The sequence below is a fragment of the Filicampus tigris genome, chromosome 4 (assembly GCF_054856515.1).
Source record: "Filicampus tigris isolate MCC_2025a chromosome 4, RoL_Ftig_1.0, whole genome shotgun sequence".
NCBI lineage: Eukaryota > Metazoa > Chordata > Actinopteri > Syngnathiformes > Syngnathidae > Filicampus > Filicampus tigris.
In genome coordinates, this window is record NC_141220.1 from 16627887 (window position 1) to 16651570 (window position 23684).

Consider the following 23684-nt stretch of genomic DNA (forward strand, 5'->3'; position numbering starts at 1 on the left):
GATTCAATGATCATAACAGCATCACGTATGTCAGTAATCTGGTCTGCATTTCCTGAAATAAATAAAAAAAAAAAACATTTTAAAGGTGTAATAACCAGTGATAAATTGATGCACATAATCGCAGGCCCGTTGACATATCATATTGACAGAATGCACAAAGATGTCAAATGAAAACAGGGGCCATATTTTTTGCACAAGCATTACACCCTCACATTGACTTGTCCAAGTGGATCAGATTTGGAGCTGTTGTTGCGCACTGCAGGCGGCTGCTCCTCGCCTTTGAGTCTAACCGAGGCAGACTGAGAGAGGCTTATTAAACCCTGGGCTGCAGCCCTATTCCGAGGACCACAAAAGTGCACTGTGCGACATAAATAGCCCGCTATAAGGTTCACCATCTAAATATACAGTACGAACTGCACACGTTAAGATGTAACAGGCTCTGTGCAGAAGTGTTATTAATAGGGCCTGACATTTTCGCAGTTCATGGCTGAATCACTCTTTGCAAGCCTTGGTGAGCCTGCACATTTGTAACACGATGCATAAAAGCTCACCCAAGGCTCTAAATGTAGTCTTAATTGCATTCAGGAAGAAAGACAAAAGATGACCGACTGCACCGAAAGTGCAATGGGACTTATAATTTTCCCCACCACTTCCGTTCACTCCTTCAAACCAGCGAAGCACAAAGACAAACAGGAAGGGGAAAAAAGGTTGGCGTAAACGGAGCAAATGATTTTAATGACACCAAGTTTTGCACCATCCAATCCTGGTCAAACACAGACCCACCTCTGAAAACACATAATAGAAACTAAAAGAGATAGACGATGCCGCAACGGAAAACCTGTAAGGTAACAAAAACACAAACATTTAAGTGTGGACTACACAAACAAGAAACTCAAATAGGACCTAGAGGAAATAGAAAAAAAATCCTGGATAATACAAAGACATGTCAGACAACACCGAGCATATGGAAGTAAGTAACGGAATAGTCCGCCACCAACAAATTGCCAAAGCTGCCCCTAAAAGACTACTTATAGTGATTCGCAACAGGCGTATGGCCAAGGCACTGCCCACCAACCACTGAAACAAAAAAACACAACTAAAAACAGACAGAAAGCTAAAGAAAAAAAAAGCCAGGACGATGGTTCTGGATAGGGTACCGTATGTTGACAGCCTGTTTTTTTATTGAGAAGAGTCGACCTATAAACAATGCTACAACGCAACGTGGCCGCGGTGAGCACTGGGTCATAGAGTGAGCGATAGCGCTCTGCTAGGATCGGACCATTAAAGCTCATTAGTTCCTATTGATGATCTTGATGATCGGGCCTGCCCGAGCAAGAAGGCATCCGAAAGAGAAGGTCAGTGTTTATGGATCTTAATCTGACCTCACTAACCCGCCTTGCACCGGCAGCATCTGTCATGCTCACATTTTATCTAGACATTGATTGAGTAGCGTGTATGTTTGTGTGTTTGTGTGTGCGTGTTTGTGGTGAGGGGTGTTGGTAATATCTCTGCAGTGTGTCCCACCACTGCACTGTTTAATTTTTACATGACTGAAGTGCACATGACACAAGAATCTCTCACTGCTGCCTAACACCATGGACCATAATCCCAAGGTGACAATCATCTTGTTTGGTGGTGATGTTTTCACACAAAAAATTAAGATATTTGGCTTAGTGAAATTTCAGGTGGATCCTAAAATGTGCAGAATATTCACACTTGCAAAAATTGCCAAGTTTTTGTGGATAAACCTAATTGGGATAGAAAAAAAAAAAATCAAGCTAGAAAGGCAGAGTTAACATGACAAAGAGTGGGTGGGTCCACAAAATGAGATGCTTCCAGTAGAATCGCAGTTATGTAATAGATGGGGGCTTGTTTACGTGTCCCCTCTGAGTTCATGTTAGCTGATAGAAGACACCCTGCCTTCTCTGCTCTTGTTGGCTTGTGCCACATTGCATTAATGTCTTTATTCATAGTGACTGGTAATTGGCCTACTTTGAGGCCAGTGTTTGTCTCCTGTGTGAACTTGTACAGTAGAGAGAGGACAGAAGATTTAGAAAGTACTATGGTGCTTCTTAAAAACCCTTTAAAGTGAAATTAGAGATTTGTTTCTAAATATATGATACGTGTTTGAAGATTGCTGAAAATTCTGGAGTTGACTATTGAATTTTGTAGATATGTTTAGATGTTTTTCACCATTTTTTGAGGTGTGTGGCTAAAACAGTGCCACGTCGCAAACCACAGGAGCACACTTTGAAGTCATCCCTCCCCCATTAAAAACTTGAGAATGCCGGTTTTCTCTAGCTATAGCCATCTAGTAATGGTGACATACTAGCTATGCCTATTGCTGGTTATCTGTAGCTATAGCCAGCTAGCAAGGGCGACACGCTAGCTAGCTATGCTTACGCCTAAGAAATGCATTTTCTTTTGGAATAGTATGGTGGCATGGCTGTTTTAGAGTGCTTCATTGTTGCGGCGTGGAAAAGCCGCACGACAAACTCAATGGGATATATTCCAGCCACTGGAGGCTTTAACAAGATATATTATTGTGGCTCAAGCATGTACAGTAGTTATTTGTAAGCATAAGAAAGATGCTAGACAAAGTAGCATCGGTCTTTCTCGGTTAAAGAAGTGGTATTTGATTGACAGTTGATTGACGGCAATGGTTTCAGATTTTTCACAATTTTGAAGCTCCATTTATATTGTTTTTTCATTCACATATTTACTATCACTTAACAGCGACTTTTAAGGGAACTTTTTCTTTCTGTTTGAAAAATATAATTTTCATTAAACACTTCTGAACAGGTATGCAACATCACAAATTCTATTACTAGTAAAAGTGAATACTACATATTAATGAAATATATTGTTGTTGCATCAACATATAGTTACTGTGTCTCTAATTTTTGGCCAAATGGCAACAGAGCTTTTTTAGTACTGCATCTGTGCATATCCACACACAATCCAATTCCTCTCCCACCCATTCCCCAACATGTCCATAATGCAGTCTATTCAGTACTGTACATCCTTTAAAGGATACCGTAACTCATTGAAATGATCTGGAAAGTCAACAATGTCTGGCATTGTACTTTCAAGGTTAGGGCGACCCAAAACTCACAAGTTGAAAAGTTGACAAAGCTCAGCAGAGGACAGCTGGTAATGTTTAATCACAGGAGGAGTTTTCCCTGTGAGGCATGCAGATCTTCCTTTCACCTTATGACAGTCACAGCCGGCCTCCTCCACCTGGAAACACAAAATCCTGAACCTTGGGCCAAAAGCACAACTTTTCATCCTCTAATGAACTATAAACTAATTAATAGGGGGGAGGAGCTGTTTGTTGAAGCGAAACGTCTGTTACGGATATGCAGCAATGAAGATGAGATGAGATATGAACACACAATTGTTAATATTAAATAGTCATCTAATCCTATAACATTTTAAAACGCTACAAACAATTAAGTCTGCTGCATGCGCCATATGCATCCATACACAAACCAGTATAACTCAGCTGCTTGGTGTTTTAAAATGCTGCCTTCATTAGTGAAAATATACTGTTAACAATGATTTTATTTTACATCTCTTGAAATTATATTTGGACATTGTCCTATATTACATGAAGCATAAAAGAATAAAAGTGGAGAAAAAACAAACCTTGTGCTAAATTGCACAGCTATTGTGTAGCACATTACATTAAATAATTCACATTAAACATTTATTAATATTCAAAATAATATCTAATGCATATTTGTATGTTCTTATATAGTATAGTGTTGCTAAATGGTAAAACTACATGAGAGAGGTGCATATACTAATGTAAGATAGATTCTTAGCATTTCTCTTTTTTGCTGCATTGCTTCCGTTACGTGTATGGGGATGTTAGATTTATTTATTTGAGTCCAATCAGATTTCAGCTTGTGTGTTTCCATTTCAATATGAACTGCACATCATCAGCCAGCACTGATGTCACTTAAACTGTGTATAAGCAATAGGACTTTAACTATTCAGGTGTCAAATTTGGAAAATGCATCCTTCGAAAACACGGTATTTCCTTCCACTGCTACGCGGATGACTATCAAATCTATGTCCCGCTGAGTAAAGAAGACGCTTTCTCCTTAAGACCACTTTTGTCCTGTCTAGAGGACATCAAAGCCTGGATGTCACTAAATTTCTTAAATTTCAACGAAAAGAAAACAGAAGTAATGGTGTTCGGTCCCAGTGGCTCTTCTACATCCCACACTGTTGACCTGGCCCCCCTGGCTTCATATCTAAAGCGGACAGTCTCAAACTTGGGTTTTAAATTGGACAGTGATCTTAAATTGGACCAGCATTATGGCTATTTTGTTGTTGTATGTAAAGTGCTTTGTTACAGCTGTAGCTGGTGTGAAATGCGCGACATAAATGGGTGCTCTGCAATTCTTAGTAGCTGGTGGTCAGCCTTTAGAGACAGCCTTTGCAGACCCTGGGTGATGTGTTGTAATTCCGGTGATGAGGCAGAGTTGAAGGTTGTTTGCCTCTCTGTGTCCTTCAGTCTTATCTGCACATTCATGTTTACGTTTGCCATCCCTACAGCTTGCTCCAAGTATTCTGCATCCAGTGAGATTTGGATGGACACTATCAGGTGTAGCGTTCCATGCAGTTCCTAAAGGTGTTAAAGTTATCGATGAACTTAATACCATGGGCGATGCATGTCTGTGACAACCATGTATTCAGGCCAAGAAGTCTGGAGAAACGTTCGATTTCTTTCCCCATAGATGGAGTAGGGCCTGAAATGAAGACATGGTGTGTGCCGACCTGACACAGGATCTCCAACAACAGACAAAAGTCTTTTTTCAGGATCTCAGAGCCAGTTTTCCTTCTGAAAATACCAAAAGACCAGCGCTGGGCATCGGCCCTCCGTCCCCGCTTTCCATCCTGCATATTCAATTGACCCACGTGGTCCCAGCCCGTCCCTCGCCGGCGACAGCCAATCGGCGTAGATTATATAATCTTTACATCACACGCAGGTGCCGCACAAACAGAGATTATATGGCTGTATAAGTAAGCAATATAAATTGTTATTACAAAGGTAGATTTTATCTGCGACATATGTAGTCCATTGTAGAGTGATATCTATTTAGCTATGCATCTAACATCAATCCACGTTATTGTGCATAACGGTGGATTATGCACTCATCCTCAGTCATACACTTGTTCTATTGTTTCCTAGTTGGAGGTGCCTCTCAGAAAAGGCCGCCGAGTGTTACATTCAATTACAGACCTGCTGTGGCTGCACGCGCTCCAACCTGGCGAGATGGCGAGAGCACAAATCACAATGGCTTGGGCCACAGCCAAGAGCTGGGATGGTGCCACGGCCCAGCTCGCTCCGGCTCGACCCGGCCCGGCAGCGCTCCAAGATGGGCTCATTGCAGACACTCCTCCACGTGTCTCTCCCTCTCCTCTGCGCACTCAGGTCAGCAGAAAGGGAATGTAACACACATTGTTGGCCCCGGCGCTCTATTATTCATGTTCTGCTCCCAGAATAGCGTACTCAAACAGTACACACTGTTTCATCTGGCATGAAAAAAAACATGTGGAATGGAAATCTGCATATTTCCGGAGCAAAAAGATGGCTTTGGTTAACACTTAACAACAAAGAAATTGTTTTGATTGGCACTTTTATGAGATGATGGATGTTCTTTTCGAAATGTCCCACATGGCAGTTTGACTAGACGGTCTGGGTGCCCTGCTTGTGTGCTGTCCTGTGTGTATGTGCTGCGTGCCTAGTTAAAAAAGGTGACAATTCTCTCTTGTTGGCGAATGCTCACCCGACCAGCCATGTGTGTGCACCAAGCCAGACATCCCGCCTGCATGTGACCAAAACTCGCTGGCTTCTGGGGACACTGGAACATCTCGGCACTGTTACACAACCATGCAACAACACGTGGGCGCATTTGTCTACAATAACAATGCAGAGATGTGAGTATTGTAGCTACCTTTACAGTTTGGGTCACCATGCACTTTGGAACAGCAGCTATACAGGCAGAAAAGTTGCATCACCATGTACCTGGGTGATTGGTTTACGATGGCGGTCCTTAATTACAAGGGTGACATAACCTCAACTCGTAACATTCATTTATGCAATACGATACTGTTGACTGCAATTTTTCACATGAAAAAAACACATTTCAATAGGCACAATCTCAAGTCACCAATGTATTTTAATGAACAAAAAATCTAGGCCATAAATATAATAAAAAACAAATGAAACACAGGAAATCCGGGGCTAACTAAGCAGGCCGTCTTGTTTGAACATTTTGAACATGAAAACAATACCAAAAATAACATACAATAAACAAAGGAAACATTTAATACTAGTTTCCATGTTCTAAAAAGGAATGCGTAGAATTCGAGGTTTATGAAATCCCACCCCTTCGACTGATTCCATTCCTTTTGTCAGCCAATCAACAGGCTAGTGTATCAAGCTCCACCCATTAAGTCGTGTAAAACTGTGGTTGGTGCCCCTCAGGAAGTGGTTCCAAATAGCCAGATGAGAGATGCTTGCATGAGATGGTCTGCATGGCCTTGAAGAGATTTTATGCATGCGTTGCATGTTCCCACTCTTTCCCTTGCATCTCAGTGGCAGGTGATGTTAGCGTTACTTGCGTCATGCATTTTAAAGAAATACAGGCGCATCGTTCAATTCAAAAGGTGAAACTCATGTTATATAGACTCATTAAATACATTAAGTACTTTTCAGAGGGCCAATTTTGACCTAATGTAATGAGTAAAGATTACATTGCAATTTTTTGGATTTTGAGACATTGAGAAGTGACATTTGTATGTAGAGCAGAGATGGGCAACTGGTGATTTCACTCTGAGTGACCCCTTGATTAATTTTCCACCATGCCCCCAAAAATTAAAAAAATTAAAAATAAAATAAAATTTTAAAATCTGCAAGGAAACCGGGAAAAATAAAAAATATGAACAAACATTCCACGAGTATGCGACTAATCAGGTGCCGAACTGCGAATATGCAGGTTTCAACTGTAGTTTTAAGTAGTAATATCCCAAAATCACCACTGGCAGACATGTCTTAGTTGCGCTTACACTGGGTCTTATGCATCCCTAGACTACAACGTGAAAAGAATATCTTTTTTGCAGATTTGAAATGATATGCTGGACAAACATAGTTCCTCAACCCTTTTCACTGGAAAAAAATTACAGTATGTGGTTACGTTGATATTTGCTTCACACCCTTTGTTGGATCGTGATAGTGAATCTTTTAAATATGCATTGAAAAATGTAATATCGAAAATGAAATTAAAGCCACGTATATTGCATGTATGTACGTATTTTGTCCATATTTCCAAAAATATTTTCGTCACACATCTTGGTTAGGAGGTGCATGTGGCACCCCAGTAGCACTGATAAAAAATTGTGGCCCCCTCCGGCATTTAAGTTACCTATCCCTGATGTCGACCAATCAGAAGACAATCGACTCCAACTCAACTGCATGAACATCATGTCTGGTGTGTCCAGTGTCCCTACACCCCTTGTGAGATGTGATTGACAGGTGGGCTAACCAGTTTTGACAGCGGAGAATGAGGCCGAGTTGAAAGGGAACAGCAGCGGGAGCATGTCTGCCTGCCATATTGGAGAGGACACGACAGACCCCGTCCCTGTTTACAAACCCCAAACTGGTTTGTACTGTAACTCAGACCAACAGCTCCTGCCAGGCCCCTACACCGCCAGTGTGATTATTTTGACCACAACACAACAAGAAACACTCTCTGCTGCAGTTGCTCTCATTAGTTCACAATTAATATCCATGAGGAGGACTTGAGGGGCCAGAGTGCCCCCAAGTACACCTCTGGTTGGTTCAAGTGCCACTTCATCACAACTCCGACACAGTGCACACTTTTCATTTACGCCTGCGCGTATGCGTCAAGAGTGTGAAGAATATCCCATCATGCAACCGTCAGATGACAGAAAAAGCCACTAGACAGCTTTAAAGAAGACATACAGTGAACCCCCCGTTTATCGAGAGTAACACATTCTTGAATGCTTGGAACATATTTACAGTAAGACACATTTTTCAAACACATTGCTAATGTGGAACGCGAAAATATATTGTATCGTATCGTCACTCAGCTTGACAATCATCACTATGTTACAATTTAGCATGATGTAAGGGATATTTTTACCCAGAGACCTCACAATATGTGTAGGTTGTGTTACAATTACACTGTTCAACACATCTTTACTCCATTTTTAAATAGTGAACAGATGAACGTTTCTAGATGACTTTTTTTTTGCGCTGATTCCGAATCTGCACTAATTTTTTTCTCTAGCACATCAGGTTTTCATAATAATAATAATAATAATAATAATAATCAGGGATGGCTCCAGCACTTTTTTCTCTCCTGGGGCTAAAGTGGAGCTTGAACGATACTTGGGGGGGCTGAGAAAATAATTTATAAATATATTTTAGAAAATTAAATAAAGTGCTTGAAGGACTTACTTGCGGCTACAAAGATTTCTGACAGGGCTATAAATCATAATAACTCTGACAATGACCTAAATTGATAGTTTTGACAAGTTGAAAATGCTGTATTGCTTGGATTCTTTAATTACCTCACACATTGCATGGCTCGTGTCTTCATACCTGTCAAACCCGGGGTGTACTGAATCTTACGAAAGTTATAATTTGCCCTTACATATCTGAATATAATCTTACACATTACTTTCGATTGGCTACTGTCACGTGAACGGAAATCAGCAATGTACATCTTTGAAAAGGTGTTTCCACCTGTACAAATTACACCGAAAGTGTACAACTTGACAGGTATGTGTCGTAATCACAACAACTGCCTCATTAAGCCACTGAAAAAAATGGTATACGCCAACTTGAATGAAGCATATTTAGATTTTCTTTAACTCTGTTTTTTGTTCCAACTCTACTGCATTGCAGAGCCACTCCGCCCCCCCCCACACACGCACATCACTCCCTTTATTCGATTCCTCTGAAGTAAAACTAATCCAGATTGTTAAACACGACATCATGCTTTAAAAGGATTTAAGATGCCTGTTTACGTTTGCTCTTCCAGTAGGCTGTGACTGCCACAACTTATTCTGTCGCCGCATGACAACAGGCATGAGGGAGCCCCGCACGTATAAAACCAAGTAGTGTGTTCTAAATAAAGGATGGAGTAATTAGTAAATGTCATTTGAGAGTGGTATGCCGAATTAGAAGCGTGCTGGATCATGTAATTAGGACCGCAGCCTTCTCATGGGCGACTATGGGAAGGACACCACGGCAGGCAGCATCCTCTGTGACAGCAGCGGAAAACACTAGATGACGCACACACACACACGCACACACATGCACACACACTGTGACAGAAAGACATTCCCGCTGGCTTATATACACACACACACACACACATGCAGGGACAGATCACACAGTGTCAAACAAGACTGACAATGATGCTTGACTGTTATGGCGTGGACTTTTTTTTGTCCTAACCATGTCATCTCATATCTGACCGCATATCTTGAAAGTCCCGTTTGAAAGACAGCATGTGGATCTGAAGCAATGAACAATCCCTACTTTCTGCATGAAAAATGTTGTCGAAAAATGTCCAAAAGATTTCAACATCCTTCAGTCCGGTGTGGATTTTTAAACTTGAACGCAGTTTCCATTCATTTCACAATAGCAGCAGGTTTGCAAATAGTGAACTAGTTGTCAAAAAAAAAGGCTTTACGCTGTTTAATGCCAGTCCAAGTAGAATTTGCTGTCAAAGATAACACCAAAGTAATAGAATTACATGCCATTTAAAACAACCACATATTGTAGCCTTACCTTAAGAAAATTCACTTAGCTTAATGCTAACAAAACAATGCAAAATGCAATTGCTCTACTAACTTTAGCATCAATAGACATCGTTTCAGACGCCTTTACACAGTTACATCGTTTTCATTATATGTGTGTAGATGGTCTTTGTCAAGCTTTACATTTCCACCCTGTCAAAGTGAAATATGAACTGATATAAAAACCTTTCGGAAATGTATAATAGATTTGTTAGACAAAACAAACAGTCAGATTGCTAACTGAATCCTGTTGTGAAATGAAGTTATCACTGTTGTCAGCTTCACTTATTCTCTATTTGCAAGCAGCAGTCGCTTATTCGTACACTAACATTGAAGAGGGTTCACTCATTTCATTCACTGATTGCTTACATCGTCTTGACACGTATGATTTTAAAGTACAGGGAACAACTAACAAAATGGAGGGAAAAAGAAAACAGATTTATCGGCAAAGACGCAGCAGAACCTGGGGCATGGACAGATTTATGGCCAAATTGATTGGAGACAGAAAGGATAACAATGGTGATGCGGTAATAAATAAATCTCTATAAGAAGTCGCCCAAGGACTGATGGCAGCAGATTTGAGATTGTGCCTTTTAAACAAATTGGATATTCAGAGAGGCAGACTGGCTGTTTTGCTTGTTCAAGTTTTTTTTTTTAATCGTCAAGCCCTGCAACTACTCACACAACAAAATATATTTTCCATCCTACATGAAGTGCTAACACAGCATATACCACATGCTCTTTTTTAAATCCTCCTTTAGAATTCCAGTGCAATCTCAGAAGTTGAAAACAATTTGCTTTGACAAATAATAGACAGTGGACAATGTTACTCCAGAAAACACCTAACCGGTATTGGAGTGTTACTACAGTATAACACTAAATGTTATTTATTTGAAGTTTTATATTTTGCAAGACTGACGGGGTGTGACCACGACCAGTGTCCACGCAGTGCGTGAGAAATGATTGACACCTCGTAAGTCATGCTTGCTGTCTCTTATCTCTTGTTTTTCCTCAGACGTGGTGGTTCCTTGTATATCCAATTACAAGTACAAGATGGGGCCAGTGACTGGATTTTTTTTCCCCACAAATCATATTTATCATGTATACTGATGCTTTTTCAACAAATATGACAAAAAGTGATTTAAAAAGAAATCTAACTCAGGCACTCAAAAAAATGCTAGGTTTTTTCCTAACCCACTCACTCACATGGGTATCTGTAGATTTTGGCACTTTGGGTTACTTCAGCCCAAGGTTGGGTTAATTATTTTGACCCAGCAGAATTGGGTTGAATCTTGGATTTGAATGTGCTGAAGAGCTTAAGATGGTTGTCATTTTTAGAATTGTGTAAATTAAATTTAATGTAACATTCTTTGAAACCATTAGTGGAGGCCGGATGTGGCAAACTGTGCCAAATATATCACAAGTGACCCTGACAGGGAAAGTTGCTTCTTCCTATTGTCTCTTCCTGTTGTCTTGTTATTTTTAACCACAGCTACAGTGTACTGATAACCCGGTAACCAATTTCTTGGTAGCTTTAACTCGTCAGCATGGAGAGTTTACACCACTTGCTGGATCAAAATTTTGACCCAAAATGTTGGGTCAAATTGTTAACCCAATGCGCTGGGTATAAATAACCCAGCATTGGATCGGTGCCTTTTGGACCCAGTGCAGGGTTAGCTTTTTCACCCATTTCGTGTTACTTTTTTTAGCAGTTTTAAGAGTGCACTCTTTAATTGTTATACAAGTGTATAAATAATTTAACCAACATCCTTTGACGCTCGCTAAACTGAGCTCTTATGACGTCTTGAGAGATGTCACAACTGACTCCAGTTCACCCACCACCCACATGAGGGAAAAAAAAAAGGATGGATGGAGTTTCCATAGTCACTAATGTATGATTTCCAGTTCCGTGTGGCCTGTTGCCTATCTTTCCATATAGAGTATCACTCCTGATGTTGACATAATTTCAGCAACAATAACAGTAGGGGATGACGTATATTTGGTAAACCAAGCATTGCTTCCTTGCGGTCATCACCAGACAACTGCCTCACACTTGAGTTGTGCGTCCATCTTGAAAAGTGTGTTGAGATATATTGACCTCTTGAGGAGAGTTGCGCTCAACAGTTTTCAATCTCCAAGCAAGGTAACCAGAGCCACTCTGGTAATCATAGAAATGTTCCTGTGGATTACAGTAAACACATAAAGTTAATATGGAACATTGTTTGGAGAAAGCACAGTTCTTGTGAAGTGTCACATCCTACAATGGCGGCAGACCAATGCCTTTTTTTTTTTTTTTTAACGATTCCGGCACTCGTCCTGTCCAACACACACGCTCAGTCACAAGCAACTTGTTTTCAAAACATTACAATGTGTGAAGTACTTACCAAAACAGTGTGATAAATGAAGAAATCCAAATGTCAAAAGTGTCGTTGACTTGACCACGATGCCGCGTGTGTCGACATGAACAGTATGTCGGTGGCTGTCATGGCCGGCAGCCATACTTAATTCAAGTGTACATCTGGCACCTGTGTATGGGCCTCTAACGTTGATTTTTGACCCAACATAAAACATTACTGGCATATAACCCAATATATCGTTAATTTGAACCAACATTTGGGTTAATTTATAAGAAACAACCCAGAATTTTGACCCAACACAAACAATCCAAAAATTGGGTTGATGAAATAACCCAACTGTTTTTCGAGTGTACAGACTTAAACATTAGATGGCAGTTTAACTTCTTTTATCCAGCTCCATACTGCATCTGCCATCGACTGCAGCCACATTTACACTTTGGACATGGATTTTTAACCCAATGCAGCAAATGTGTTTCGCACACCTCAAAATGAAGTTCACTTTAAATTGTAGAAAGCATTGTTTTCCGTTCATGTGTGTGTTGGGGGGGGTGGAGGGGGTGGGGGCAGCTTGACACTTTTAACGGTAATCCTTGGCAGTGACCAGTGCATCTGGTTTAATTAGTGTTGAGCTATTGAGCTGCAGTAATTGCAATTAAGCAACTTTGACCACAAGAAGCAACACATGGCTATGCTACTGCATCTCAAATTTTTGCTCACAAGTCACAAAAATCAGTCGAATATACTCGCTATAGGCACAACAGTGTAAGCAAAATATTACACTCCTCTGGAGATTTTGAAGCACAAATGGGACTTTTAATGTGCGATTATTTTCATATAAACGCGCTGATTGGGTGTGATTCTCTGACATGACTACAACAAATATGATATGCTGTCTTTTTTTTTTTTTAGAGCAAATGTGCCTTATTTGGGGGGGGGGGGGTAGTGGGGGGCGCTTGGTGCGGCATGTTGTGGTGTGGTCCCTGTCCAAGGTGCTGAATTCTGCTTCTCCAAGCATGCGTCATGTGACCTGAGCCAGCTCTGCCTCGCTCAGCAGCCAGCCAGCCTGCTGCTTTCTGGAGATCTTTTTTTTTTTTTCCTTTCTTTCTTTCTTTCTTTCTTTCTTTCTTTCTTTCTTTCTTTCTTTCTTTCTTTCTTTCTCTCTTTCTTTCTTTCTTTCTTTCTTTCCTTCTTTCTTTCTTTTCCATCTTTCTTTCTTTCTTTCTTTCTTTCCATGGGAGGAGAGCGCAAAACCTCCTGCCTTCTTTTCCCCCTGCTCATCATCTTGTCTCTCTGTCACCCGCGGACAATGTTGACCTGCGAGGGATTCTTTTCACAATGCAGCTCTTGCTTTTTCACTTAAAAGTCCTGTCTTTGCGGCTACCCTCTTTTTCCCTCTGCGGGGCCATTGGAGAGATGATGTAAGGACCGTGTAAGTGCGCACGCTGAAGTCTCCTCTCCACCAAAAATGCAGAAGGGAATACGGCTGAATGACGGTCATGTCACCTACTTGGGGCTTTTGGCGAAGAAGGACGGAACAAGACGAGGGTGCTTGAGCAAGAAGAGCTCGGACAACACCAAATGGCACACCAAGTGGTTCGCGCTTTTGCAAAACATGCTCTTTTATTTCGAGAACGAGTCCAGCTCTCGCCCGTCGGGATTGTACCTGTTGGAGGGATGCATATGCGACAGAGCGCCTTCGCCCAAACCGTCGCTCTCGGCCAAGGAGTGTTTGGAAAAGCAGGTGTGCGCGCAAACACACACACACGCACACACACACACACGTGCGTCATAACACACTTGCGTTGTTTTAAACGCTGCGCGATGTCTACAAACGTGCATTTTTCTTTTAAGATACACACGCATTCCCATGTATGTTCTTGTCTTGACGGATGCATGATGACCTCAATATAGCGCGGAGCAAAAAAAAAAAAAAAAAAAAGAAAGAAGAAACGCGCCAGCACGCGGTTGCAGGTTGCTGTCTTACGTTATGTAATCCATGCATAGCATTAATGATGAGGGAACAATATTATCACCTAATGCCAATGCCTGCTGCAGTGTTCTGCTTTTTATGCATGCAGCAAACCAGCGGTTTATCAATTCTAAAAAAATAGTTGAAATGTATATGAAAATTGTTGTGTTAATGTGTCGTGATTTGTTTGCATTGGTTGGTTACTTTTTTTCGATTTTAAAGAAAGGGGTTATATTTGTGGGGTGGAGAGATTAAAAAAAAAAAAAAAAGTTGTGGTTGCAACAGTGTCATCGTGTGGTGGAATTGTTTATTGGAAAGACACAGCAGGGTTCCACTGATCGGTCAGATCTGATTTATAAGCTCTGAGCGGGTTTCCTTTCAATAAATAGGTCATGTGAAACAACACAAACAAATAGCCACACAAAAGCACCTTATGATACATGCTGTATAGGCATCAGTGTTTACTAAGCAGTAGGCCTCAACCTTGTGGATCACACATGCTGTGCTTCTATGGATGCATTTATGTTGTCTCGCAACAAAATTAGAGAGATAATATGAAAACGATCCGTCTGGTCTGTGAATAAACGTGTTGTGAACACTGACGTCACCGATAGGATGAGGCTTAGATCCAAAGTCAGTTCCGGCTCTCGCTGAGAACATCTGCCCTGGTGCTGACCCAGCACAATGCAGCACACTCGCGAGTATCAACATTGCAAGAAATATCATGAAGGCTTTCGATATAAATAAGCAAACGCTTTTAGGGAAGAAATCCCGTGCACTTGTTTTCTTACATTTCTCATACTCTTATCTTCTGCTCCATATTGCCTACATTATTTATCCTAGTGGAATAGGCATTCAAGCCCAGGGTTTCTATGGCGACGCTTTTTTGCATCCAAAAGAATGATGCAGTGGGAAGGGCTGGGATCAACTGGAAGGCTCAAGTTGAGTTGTTGCACATCTTTGCTGTAATCAGTATTTGATTGATGTGTCCAATTAGACAGCTACATTACTCAAACAGGTCACAGAGCACAACAGAACTTCAACACACAGCAGGAAGTGGTGCAGCTGCATTTTTTTTTTTTTTACCAGGGTAGAATAGAATAAAACTGTGCGCCAAGCAGTTTATTGTAAAAAGAGACTCAGCAAACTATTCACTGTTCAACACGGAATATTTGTATGGTACTATTTATACGTAAAAGGTGCACAAAGTCCTTTGTAGTAGTAGTAAACATAATTTGTGACAACACGACATGACAATGCATAGTTTAAAGTCGGAGTATATATATTAATAGACAATAATGGTAGACATGAGCCAGAAAACGATAAAATATGTAAAAAATATTAACTATAGCCTAAAATTATAATTCACATACAAGCCCATTAAAAACTTGTCTAAAAAGATGTGTTTTAGAAAAATAGCATATCATTATCATTATGTGACTTATATTGTGCCCATTAGTTTACATAACCTAACCAAGAATCTGTGAAGTATTGTCAATTTGTGGGAAAATATGACATAACGGGGGCCTTCTTCTTAATTCCTTTAAAGCTCTGTTTTCTTTAATGATTGTTCTATTCAGAAATGCATTGTAGTTTAATTTGAATTCCATCCAAATGAAAATGATTGTGTTTTGCTTGATCACTCTTCTTTTTTTTAAAGAATGGTACACATTTTCTGCCAGGGCATATACAGTCATTTATACGTCAAAGTGAAAATGTGATTATGAGTCATAGTGTAGTAGCGATATAAATAGGGATGTACATATAATAGGAATATTAATTTGGATGTTTATTACATGAGCCTGATTGTAAAACTGACTGCAAGTACATTAACTAGCAGAAGAGGGGAGTAATGTGCTACTTTTATTGTTATATTTACATTTGTTACTTTTGGGCAAAGTTGTGCTTGCTTGTTTCAGTAGTTGTAATGCAAGCCAACATCCTTTTGCTTTTTCTTGACTATTTTTGATAAGGAGAAATGCTACTTTTACTCTGTTACATTGAGCTACACTCCGCTAGCTACTTGTATTTTTATCTATTTATCATTGCTTGCTCAACCTATTTGTTTTAATTACTCAGAGAGACTTTCTTCATGTGACTCCCATTTCACGAAATAAAACAGAGCCAGGCAGTCGTCTGACTACATAGAAAAGAAGCAACAGAAATCTATACTTTACAGTCAACAAAAAAATAATTTCTATGTCACGTGCTGTCATATATGCCTGCCTAAAAATGTCCACATTTCAGCCTACAAGAACTCCACTGAAAATATGACAAACAGCAGCTGAGCCATTCTTACAGTTAAATACGCTTCATCTTTAATCCAAAAGGCTTCTTCAATTCTACATTTTTTAGGAATTTATCTATGTATGTCCACTGGGGGGACTATAGCAGTTCCACCAGAGGACATGAATGTTCCTCTGACCCAGTCAGACCTGTTGGAGTGCTCTGAGCGTCACTGTAGAAATGGTTGTGTGCATATCAAAGAAGTAGCGAGGAAAAGAAAGATATATATATATATATATATATATATATATATATATATATATATATATATATATATATATATATATATATATATATATAGGTCGTGGGTTCGATCCTGGCTCCGGCCTCCCTGTGTGGAGTTTGCATGTTCTCCCCGTGCCTGCGTGGGTTTCCTCCGGGTACTCCGGTTTCCTCCCACATTCCAAAAACATGCATGGTAAGTTGATTGGACTGTCTAAATTGCCCCTAGGTGTGATTGTGAGTGCGGATGTTTGTCTCTGTGTGCCCTGCGATTGGCTGGCAACCAATTCAGGGTGTCCCCTGCCTACTGCCCAAAGACAGCTGGGATAGGCTCCAGCACGCCCGCGACCCTTGTGAGGATAAGCGGTATGGATAATGAATGAATGAATATATATGTATATATATATATATATATTTATATATGTATATATATACATACCAAACACCATATTTACTCAAGTAATTATTTGGAACATCACTTTGAACGTTTTGGGTCATATAACAGGGCTTGTATCTAAGTACATTTTTTGGCTGCTCAACCCACCTCTGCTCACTACACCTCATTAGGTACGCCTTCACATTCGAATGGGAGCTGCTTTCCAAAAATAACAATAGTCTGCTTTTACAGGTATCAATTTAACATTATGTTTATTGGAATTGAGGTTCTGGTTGGGCAGTGGTGTAGATTTGTACTGTTTCTAGATAACCGTTTGCGATTCTGATCTAGCTGGATAAGGAAACCAAAATGTTAGAAACAACTCCCAATGCGGGACAGTTTTACATCACTGAAAACAAATAAAATGCCTGCTGAAGTGGAGAATTATTATCTTTGTTAAGGGAGACTTTTAAACACAGCTCTTGTATTGAATATCATTAGATTCTAGAATTCTAGAAAACGTTTTTTTTCCCCCTAGGTCATTCAGATTTCTTGTTATGGCTTTTCAGTAATGAAATGGTAAAATGTTTACCACAACAGCATGCCAAGAGAGGGGATTTTGACTATAAAACACATTTAAGGATACATTTACTTCTTCCTCTTTCTTTCTGACCCCATTTGGCACGTTTTTGTTCGCCGTTATCTCCATATTATTTATTGGTGAAGAAAATGATAACACTCCAATGTATGAGTAATTATGTCCTAATATTATGAGGTGACAACACATTTCTATGGTTTCACAGCTATCACTGGCACTCTGAGGGCAACCATAACTGTAGTGTGGCCCAAAATGACGACTCAGCCTTTGCATTCCATATCATCACCTTGAGGACCTGTCATGATTTTACAGATGCGTGACTCAGCCATGAACACGAATCAGGTAGCAGACAGCCTTTTTGGCATCGCCACCAGACACTTTGGAAGACGGACCATGAGTGGGGAAAAGGTCCAGCAACATGCGTGACTCTCTGCCAGAAATAGATCCTCTCTGACACTAGGATGAATACCTAATGAAAGTGAAGATGGAGGAGCAGTCAGCCATGAATAACGATCAGTTGAAGGTTGATACGCTCCTGTTGGGACATCTTTGGAACAGCCAAAGATTGGCTCAGGTGACGCCTTCGCTCAACTCTGCCGGAAACACGGCTGACCCTGAAAAGCTTGCTCGAGTTTTCAAACACAAAGGCGTGTCCCTTCAGTTGAGAAAAGATGAGGTCGTTTAATGGGGAATGAATCATGCATATGTCGAAAACAGCTCAATGTGCGGATCATAACCATTTCCAATTAGTTGCTGCTGCAGCGCCAGAAAGCAAGTGCACTCGTCAAGACTCGAGTGACACCACAAAACGCAACAACAGCCCGACCGTTCACGTCGAGCCGAGTTGCTAGGAAACAGATATCGTACAGTTACATAATTGGCCGTGGCTTCAGCCTCCATGTCTTATGGCATTTTCTCCTGGGAACTAAGAGACATCCCAGGAATGGAGCTGGGGGAGGCTTCCCTCTATCCATCCGTCGCACGGGTGGGCGATGATGAAGAAGATGTGGCTTCCCCGGGCCCCTGTGTGTTTCTAAATCTGCTCCATAACACATGCGGCAGCCAGAGAGAGCACCAAAGCAAACGCAAAGACATAAGCAGCTTTAATCAAGTCGCTACTCCAGGAGCTTCAGCTACGGCACAGGCGGCAAACCAAAGGCCTGAAGGCTAGATCTGACCCGCCACATCATTTTATTTGCCCAACTAAAGCAAGTTAAGTGTGTCTGCTTCATGTTTCGCGCTAAATGCATTCCTGAGAATGAGAGAATTTTTTCCTACTTCTTTTTAAATCGGTATTAGAAGCATTTTCTCGCAAAATCACTTCTTAAAGTGTCCCAGTCCAAGGTGTACCCTAAAGCAGTATAGAAGTCGGATGGCTGAATTTTCCATGACTTATGATTTCAAAATAAATTGCTATCAACAAAATTGAATGGAGAATTAACTCTATTGCGTCTTAGCGTTCCTGCTATTTTACAGATTTTTTGGCAACAATTTATGTGACTCCATATTTATATAACTATTTTTTTCTGCCTCTCGTTTATTTTGATGTAAGTCCACTGTTGGCTACTAGACGGCACCAGACTATTATGTTTGACACTGTCAATTTGAAAGAAGAAGCCTGAAAACAGGAAGTATTTCAAGCTCGGCATAGCTTTACTATACAGTATATAGTTGAATGTGAAATTGACTTTAATCCTGCTTTTTATGTCGACAAAAAGCAGCAGCTGTAGCTTCATCTTTGGGCATGATTATTGATGTATATTGTGAGATGATTCATTGAGATTGCTAGTTTGGAAAAAATGGGATTTATTAACTGTAAACACACACATTCGGTTTAGAAAAGAGCATGTTAATCATGCTATCAGGCGTTTAACCAGCCAACCCCTTTGGTCTTCTTATTGCAGTATTATTTCACCGTGAGCTTCACTCACGAAAACCAAAAGGCCCTGGAGTTACGCACAGAAGATGTGAAGGACTGCGATGAATGGGTGGCCGCCATATCACACGCCAGGTAAAAAGGAAGTAACAAAAAGCATGTTAATGAAATCTACAGTTAAAAGTTGTCGGCTGAGGGTAAGTAATATTTGATTGATGTGCTCAGTCTGTAGGGGGGCAGCGTTGCCATGGTTACATAGGCAAAGAGATGGAGGAAAGTGCTTTGTTCACAAGAAACCCTGATTGCTTTGATTTGAGCCGCAACACTCGGGTTGTGAAAGCCATCACTATAGTGACGGTACGTTCTCTCTGTGTGTGTATGTGTGTGTGTGTGTGTGTGTGTTTTTGCATGTGTGTGCGTGCATCTGACAGTTACAGAAACTTGGCCACCGAGCACGAGACCCTCATGCAGAAGTATCTTCATCTGCTTCAAATTGTGGAGACAGAGAAAACGGTTGCTAAGCAACTTCGACAACAGATAGAAGACGGGGAAATCGAGATTGAGAGGCTGAAGTCAGAGGTAAAAGTCAACTCATTTCTTTGCTCCCACGGCCCTATTTTCGCGCTGAATATAAGTCTAGTGCAAATCACAGTCTAACTGCGCATAGGTAGAGTTTTCTTTGTTTTGGTATTTTGCTATATTTTTGCTATATATATATATATATATATATATATATATATATAGATGTGTGTGTGTGTATGCGTGGGTGTGTGTGTGTGTGTGTGTGTGTGTGTGATAGTTATGTAAACCTTTAGTACTTTATACTAAAAGTTTGGCCATACCTCATCTAAAATAGCATAAGCTAGTGTCGCTACAATTTTGATGAGTCTGGTGTGTGTATTTACAACATTTTGTATTTTCCATATGCAAACTTGCATGAATAATTCAAAATTTAATTACCGTACCAAAAATCGAATTCCCATGCATATCAACTTTCAATATATCCAATACTCCCCCAGCCAACACTTGCCATTTTGAGAACGTGTCTGTCTTTACTGGCTCTCTCACTTGTTTCAGTTTCAGTTGGCCAGTTAACGCAATAAGTAGACTTAACATGTGTCGTATTGCTTCTAAAATTGCACACAATGTTACCAGTGCTTGATTTAGTACCCTGCTTCTCCTTGCAGTTTCCCTCTGCTCTTGCTAGCACACCAAATAACAACTCAATCATCAATAATTGGAAAAAAAATACATTGGATTATGCTTATGGTTGAATTTGCTGTCCAGTGGGAGAATTGCGTCCCATGTGCCCCGACCGACACGTACCAGCCTGTCGACTGGAGCGCTGTGCTCAGCTCTCCACTTTGCATGTCCTCTCAGCAACAATGCCTCCAACAGGGCTGCCTTCCCCATTCTTCACATCAAATAGTCATTTTGCTTTCATGTGCTAATGTGACGTCTGTGAAATGGAATTAGGAGCGGGGAATATGTATGAACACTGTTTTATATTGCATCTCGTCAATGAAATACAACGGCAATTAGCTCCCCTTCGCTGGGCCACAAAGTAAATGGAGACACTTAGCATCAAACAGTTCACAACAGCTCCAGTCTGTGTTTTTACCACTTGGAACATAATGCATTTAAACAGAGATGGAAAAGTACTCACATTCTGTACTTCTGTAGAACCACAGATGTGTAAAATATACTCTGGTAAAAGTAGTATTGTTTCAACTTCCTTTTTTAAATAAGAGTAAGAAGAAAAAAAACAATACACAAATGTACTAACACAGGATAGGAAACATCTAAACACACCTTTGTTCAAGTGGCATTTTTTTTTAATGATATTAAAGATGAGACTAAGATAAATCATTTCAAATTGTTTGCCACCATTAATGTGTCTTATAACCTGTACACCACAATTGAATAAAAAAAAATCTCTTCAAAAGGGGTTAGGTTAAAAAAAAAAAAAAAACTACTGAAATAGTGGTGCTGCACAAGTGTACACTCCCTCTTTCAACTCTGATTAACTCCAAATAGTTTTCAGCTGTACTTTCACCTTCGGTATGATGTTCTTTTGGTGATGAGCATTGTTGTGTTTGCGACAAACGTACCTTTGACAATTATAATCCATAAATACCTCGGTCCATCGCACCATAACTCATTTCCCCACATATTTGAGTGATTTTGTTATGGTCCGATAAAACCAAGGTCACATTTCTTTGGCCCGAATTTCTATTTGCTGCAACTACAACACTGCTCATCATCAAAAGAACTTCATACCTACAATAAAGCTGGGTGGTGGAAGCATCAAGCCTTTGGTCTTTTATTCTTGGCTGGATGTGGGGACTTTACACATCAATTGTCACAAACATGTTTTAAGTTTTTTATATTCTGTTTTTTTATACTACAAAAACCTGACATTTTAACAGATGTAGCATAAATAAAAATTCAATAAAAAAGTAATCAGTTTTGATAACTTTGCACAACAAGAAAAAGAAATGTGTGCAGACAAAGCAGTTTCCATTTTTTATCAACTTTCATAGGCAAAAAAAAAAATCTAGCTAGCATTGGCTCAGGCTTCTATTCCATCTTAATCCTAAAAGAGGAAATCAACCCAAACATATTTTTTTCAAGAATATGTTCCAGCAGGCCCACTAGTTGAAACACAGCATTCTGATTAATATTGCATTTGTGGAATATGAGTTAAGCAGCAAAATACCCCCTTTTTTAGCCATCTCACGGGGCGGCCATTTTGTCATTTTTGTCGACTGAAAATGACATCCCAGCTGCTCAGGGCTCAGATAATGACCAATTATGGCTCGGCTTTAGAAAACAGGTGAGCCGTGATTGGTCGTTACATGAGCCCTGAGCAACAACAATGTCATTTTCAGTCGACAGAAGTGCCAAAATGGCCGCCCGCTGAGATGACTAAAAACGGGTGGATTAACTCTTATTCCACAAACACAATATTGATCAGGATGCCTTGTTTCAACTGGTGGGCTTGCATAGAACATATTCTTGAAAAAAATATGTTTGGGTTGACTTTAAGTATAGTAGCAAAGTAATTTTATTGCTTCTCACCACTGCATTTAAATGACCAATGTGAATACACATGGACTCAGCGTTGCACGTTGGTTGAGCCAAAATTATGGCTCAGTTTTCCGAGGTGCTGATCGCTCCTCCCCATTGTGTTGAAATTATAGTAAATGAGAAGTAAGTAACATTAAACTATTGGTCTTTCCCTTTGACAGATCGCAGGACTGCTAAAAGACAACGAGAAGATCCACGCTAGTCCCACAGCAGCTCCAACTGAGGATGACTCGGAAATCAAGAAGATCAAAAAGGTACAGTTCTTTTTTGCTATATTTTTTGTCTTTTTTTTTTTGTTTTAATGGTCAAAGGCCTCACGCTTTTTTTTGCGCCTGCAGGTCCAGAGCTTCCTGCGTGGCTGGATCTGCAGGAGGAAGTGGAAGACCATCATCCAGGATTATATCCGCTCGCCGCACGCCGAGAGCATGAGGAAGAGGAACCAGGTGGTGTTCAGCATGTTGGACTCGGAGGCCGAGTACGTGCAGCAGCTGCACATCCTGGTCAACAACTTCCTGAGGCCGCTCCGCATGGCCGCCAGCTCCAAGAAGCCGCCCATCACCCACGATGACGTCAGCAGTATATTCCTCAACAGGTTTGAATCTAGCATAATATACCGCGGCCATTTTGTCTTCTGTCGACTGAAAATGACATCAGAACTGCTCACAACGACCAATCACGGCTCAGATTCAGAAAACAGGTCAGCCGTGATTGGTCGTTACCTGAGCCCTGAGTAGTTGTGATGCCGTGATTGGTCCTTGTGAGCAATTGTGATGTCATTTTCAGTAGACTGAAGACCAAATGGCCGCCCCCGGAGATGGCTAAAAACGAGTGGATTTTGCTGCTTAACTTTTATTCCACAAACGCAAAATTAATCCGAATGCTGTGTTTCAACTAGTGGGCCTGCTGGGAACATATTCTTGGAAAAAGGGTGTTTGGGTTGACTTCCGCTTTTTGTACACTTTACACCTTATTTGAACAACTTGGGCTTGTACCTGTACCTCAAAAACACTGAAGTCTAATTATTAGCCAGTGCAGGCTTATTATGAGGTACGTTGTTGAGCTTT

General features: G+C 40.5%; 1 protein-coding gene across 2 annotated transcripts in view; it reads left to right on the plus strand.

The window, feature by feature from the left end:
• Window positions 1-23684, plus strand: part of LOC147148681 (ras-specific guanine nucleotide-releasing factor 1) — a 46407-nt gene that overhangs the window by 2552 nt on the left and 20171 nt on the right. Inside the window, exons 2-7 of one of the 2 annotated variants that reach the window (XM_086027380.1) lie at window positions 5204-5446; window positions 5810-5952; window positions 19559-19665; window positions 19962-20109; window positions 22782-22874; window positions 22959-23212. In XM_086027380.1, the coding sequence (XP_085883506.1) occupies window positions 19996-20109; window positions 22782-22874; window positions 22959-23212 (461 nt within the window). In that variant the 5' untranslated portion in view covers window positions 5204-5446; window positions 5810-5952; window positions 19559-19665; window positions 19962-19995. Of the gene's footprint in view, window positions 1-5203; window positions 5447-5809; window positions 5953-13232; window positions 13945-19558; window positions 19666-19961; window positions 20110-22781; window positions 22875-22958; window positions 23213-23684 lie in introns of those variants that run through there. The other variant, XM_086027379.1, reaches the window with a different exon arrangement.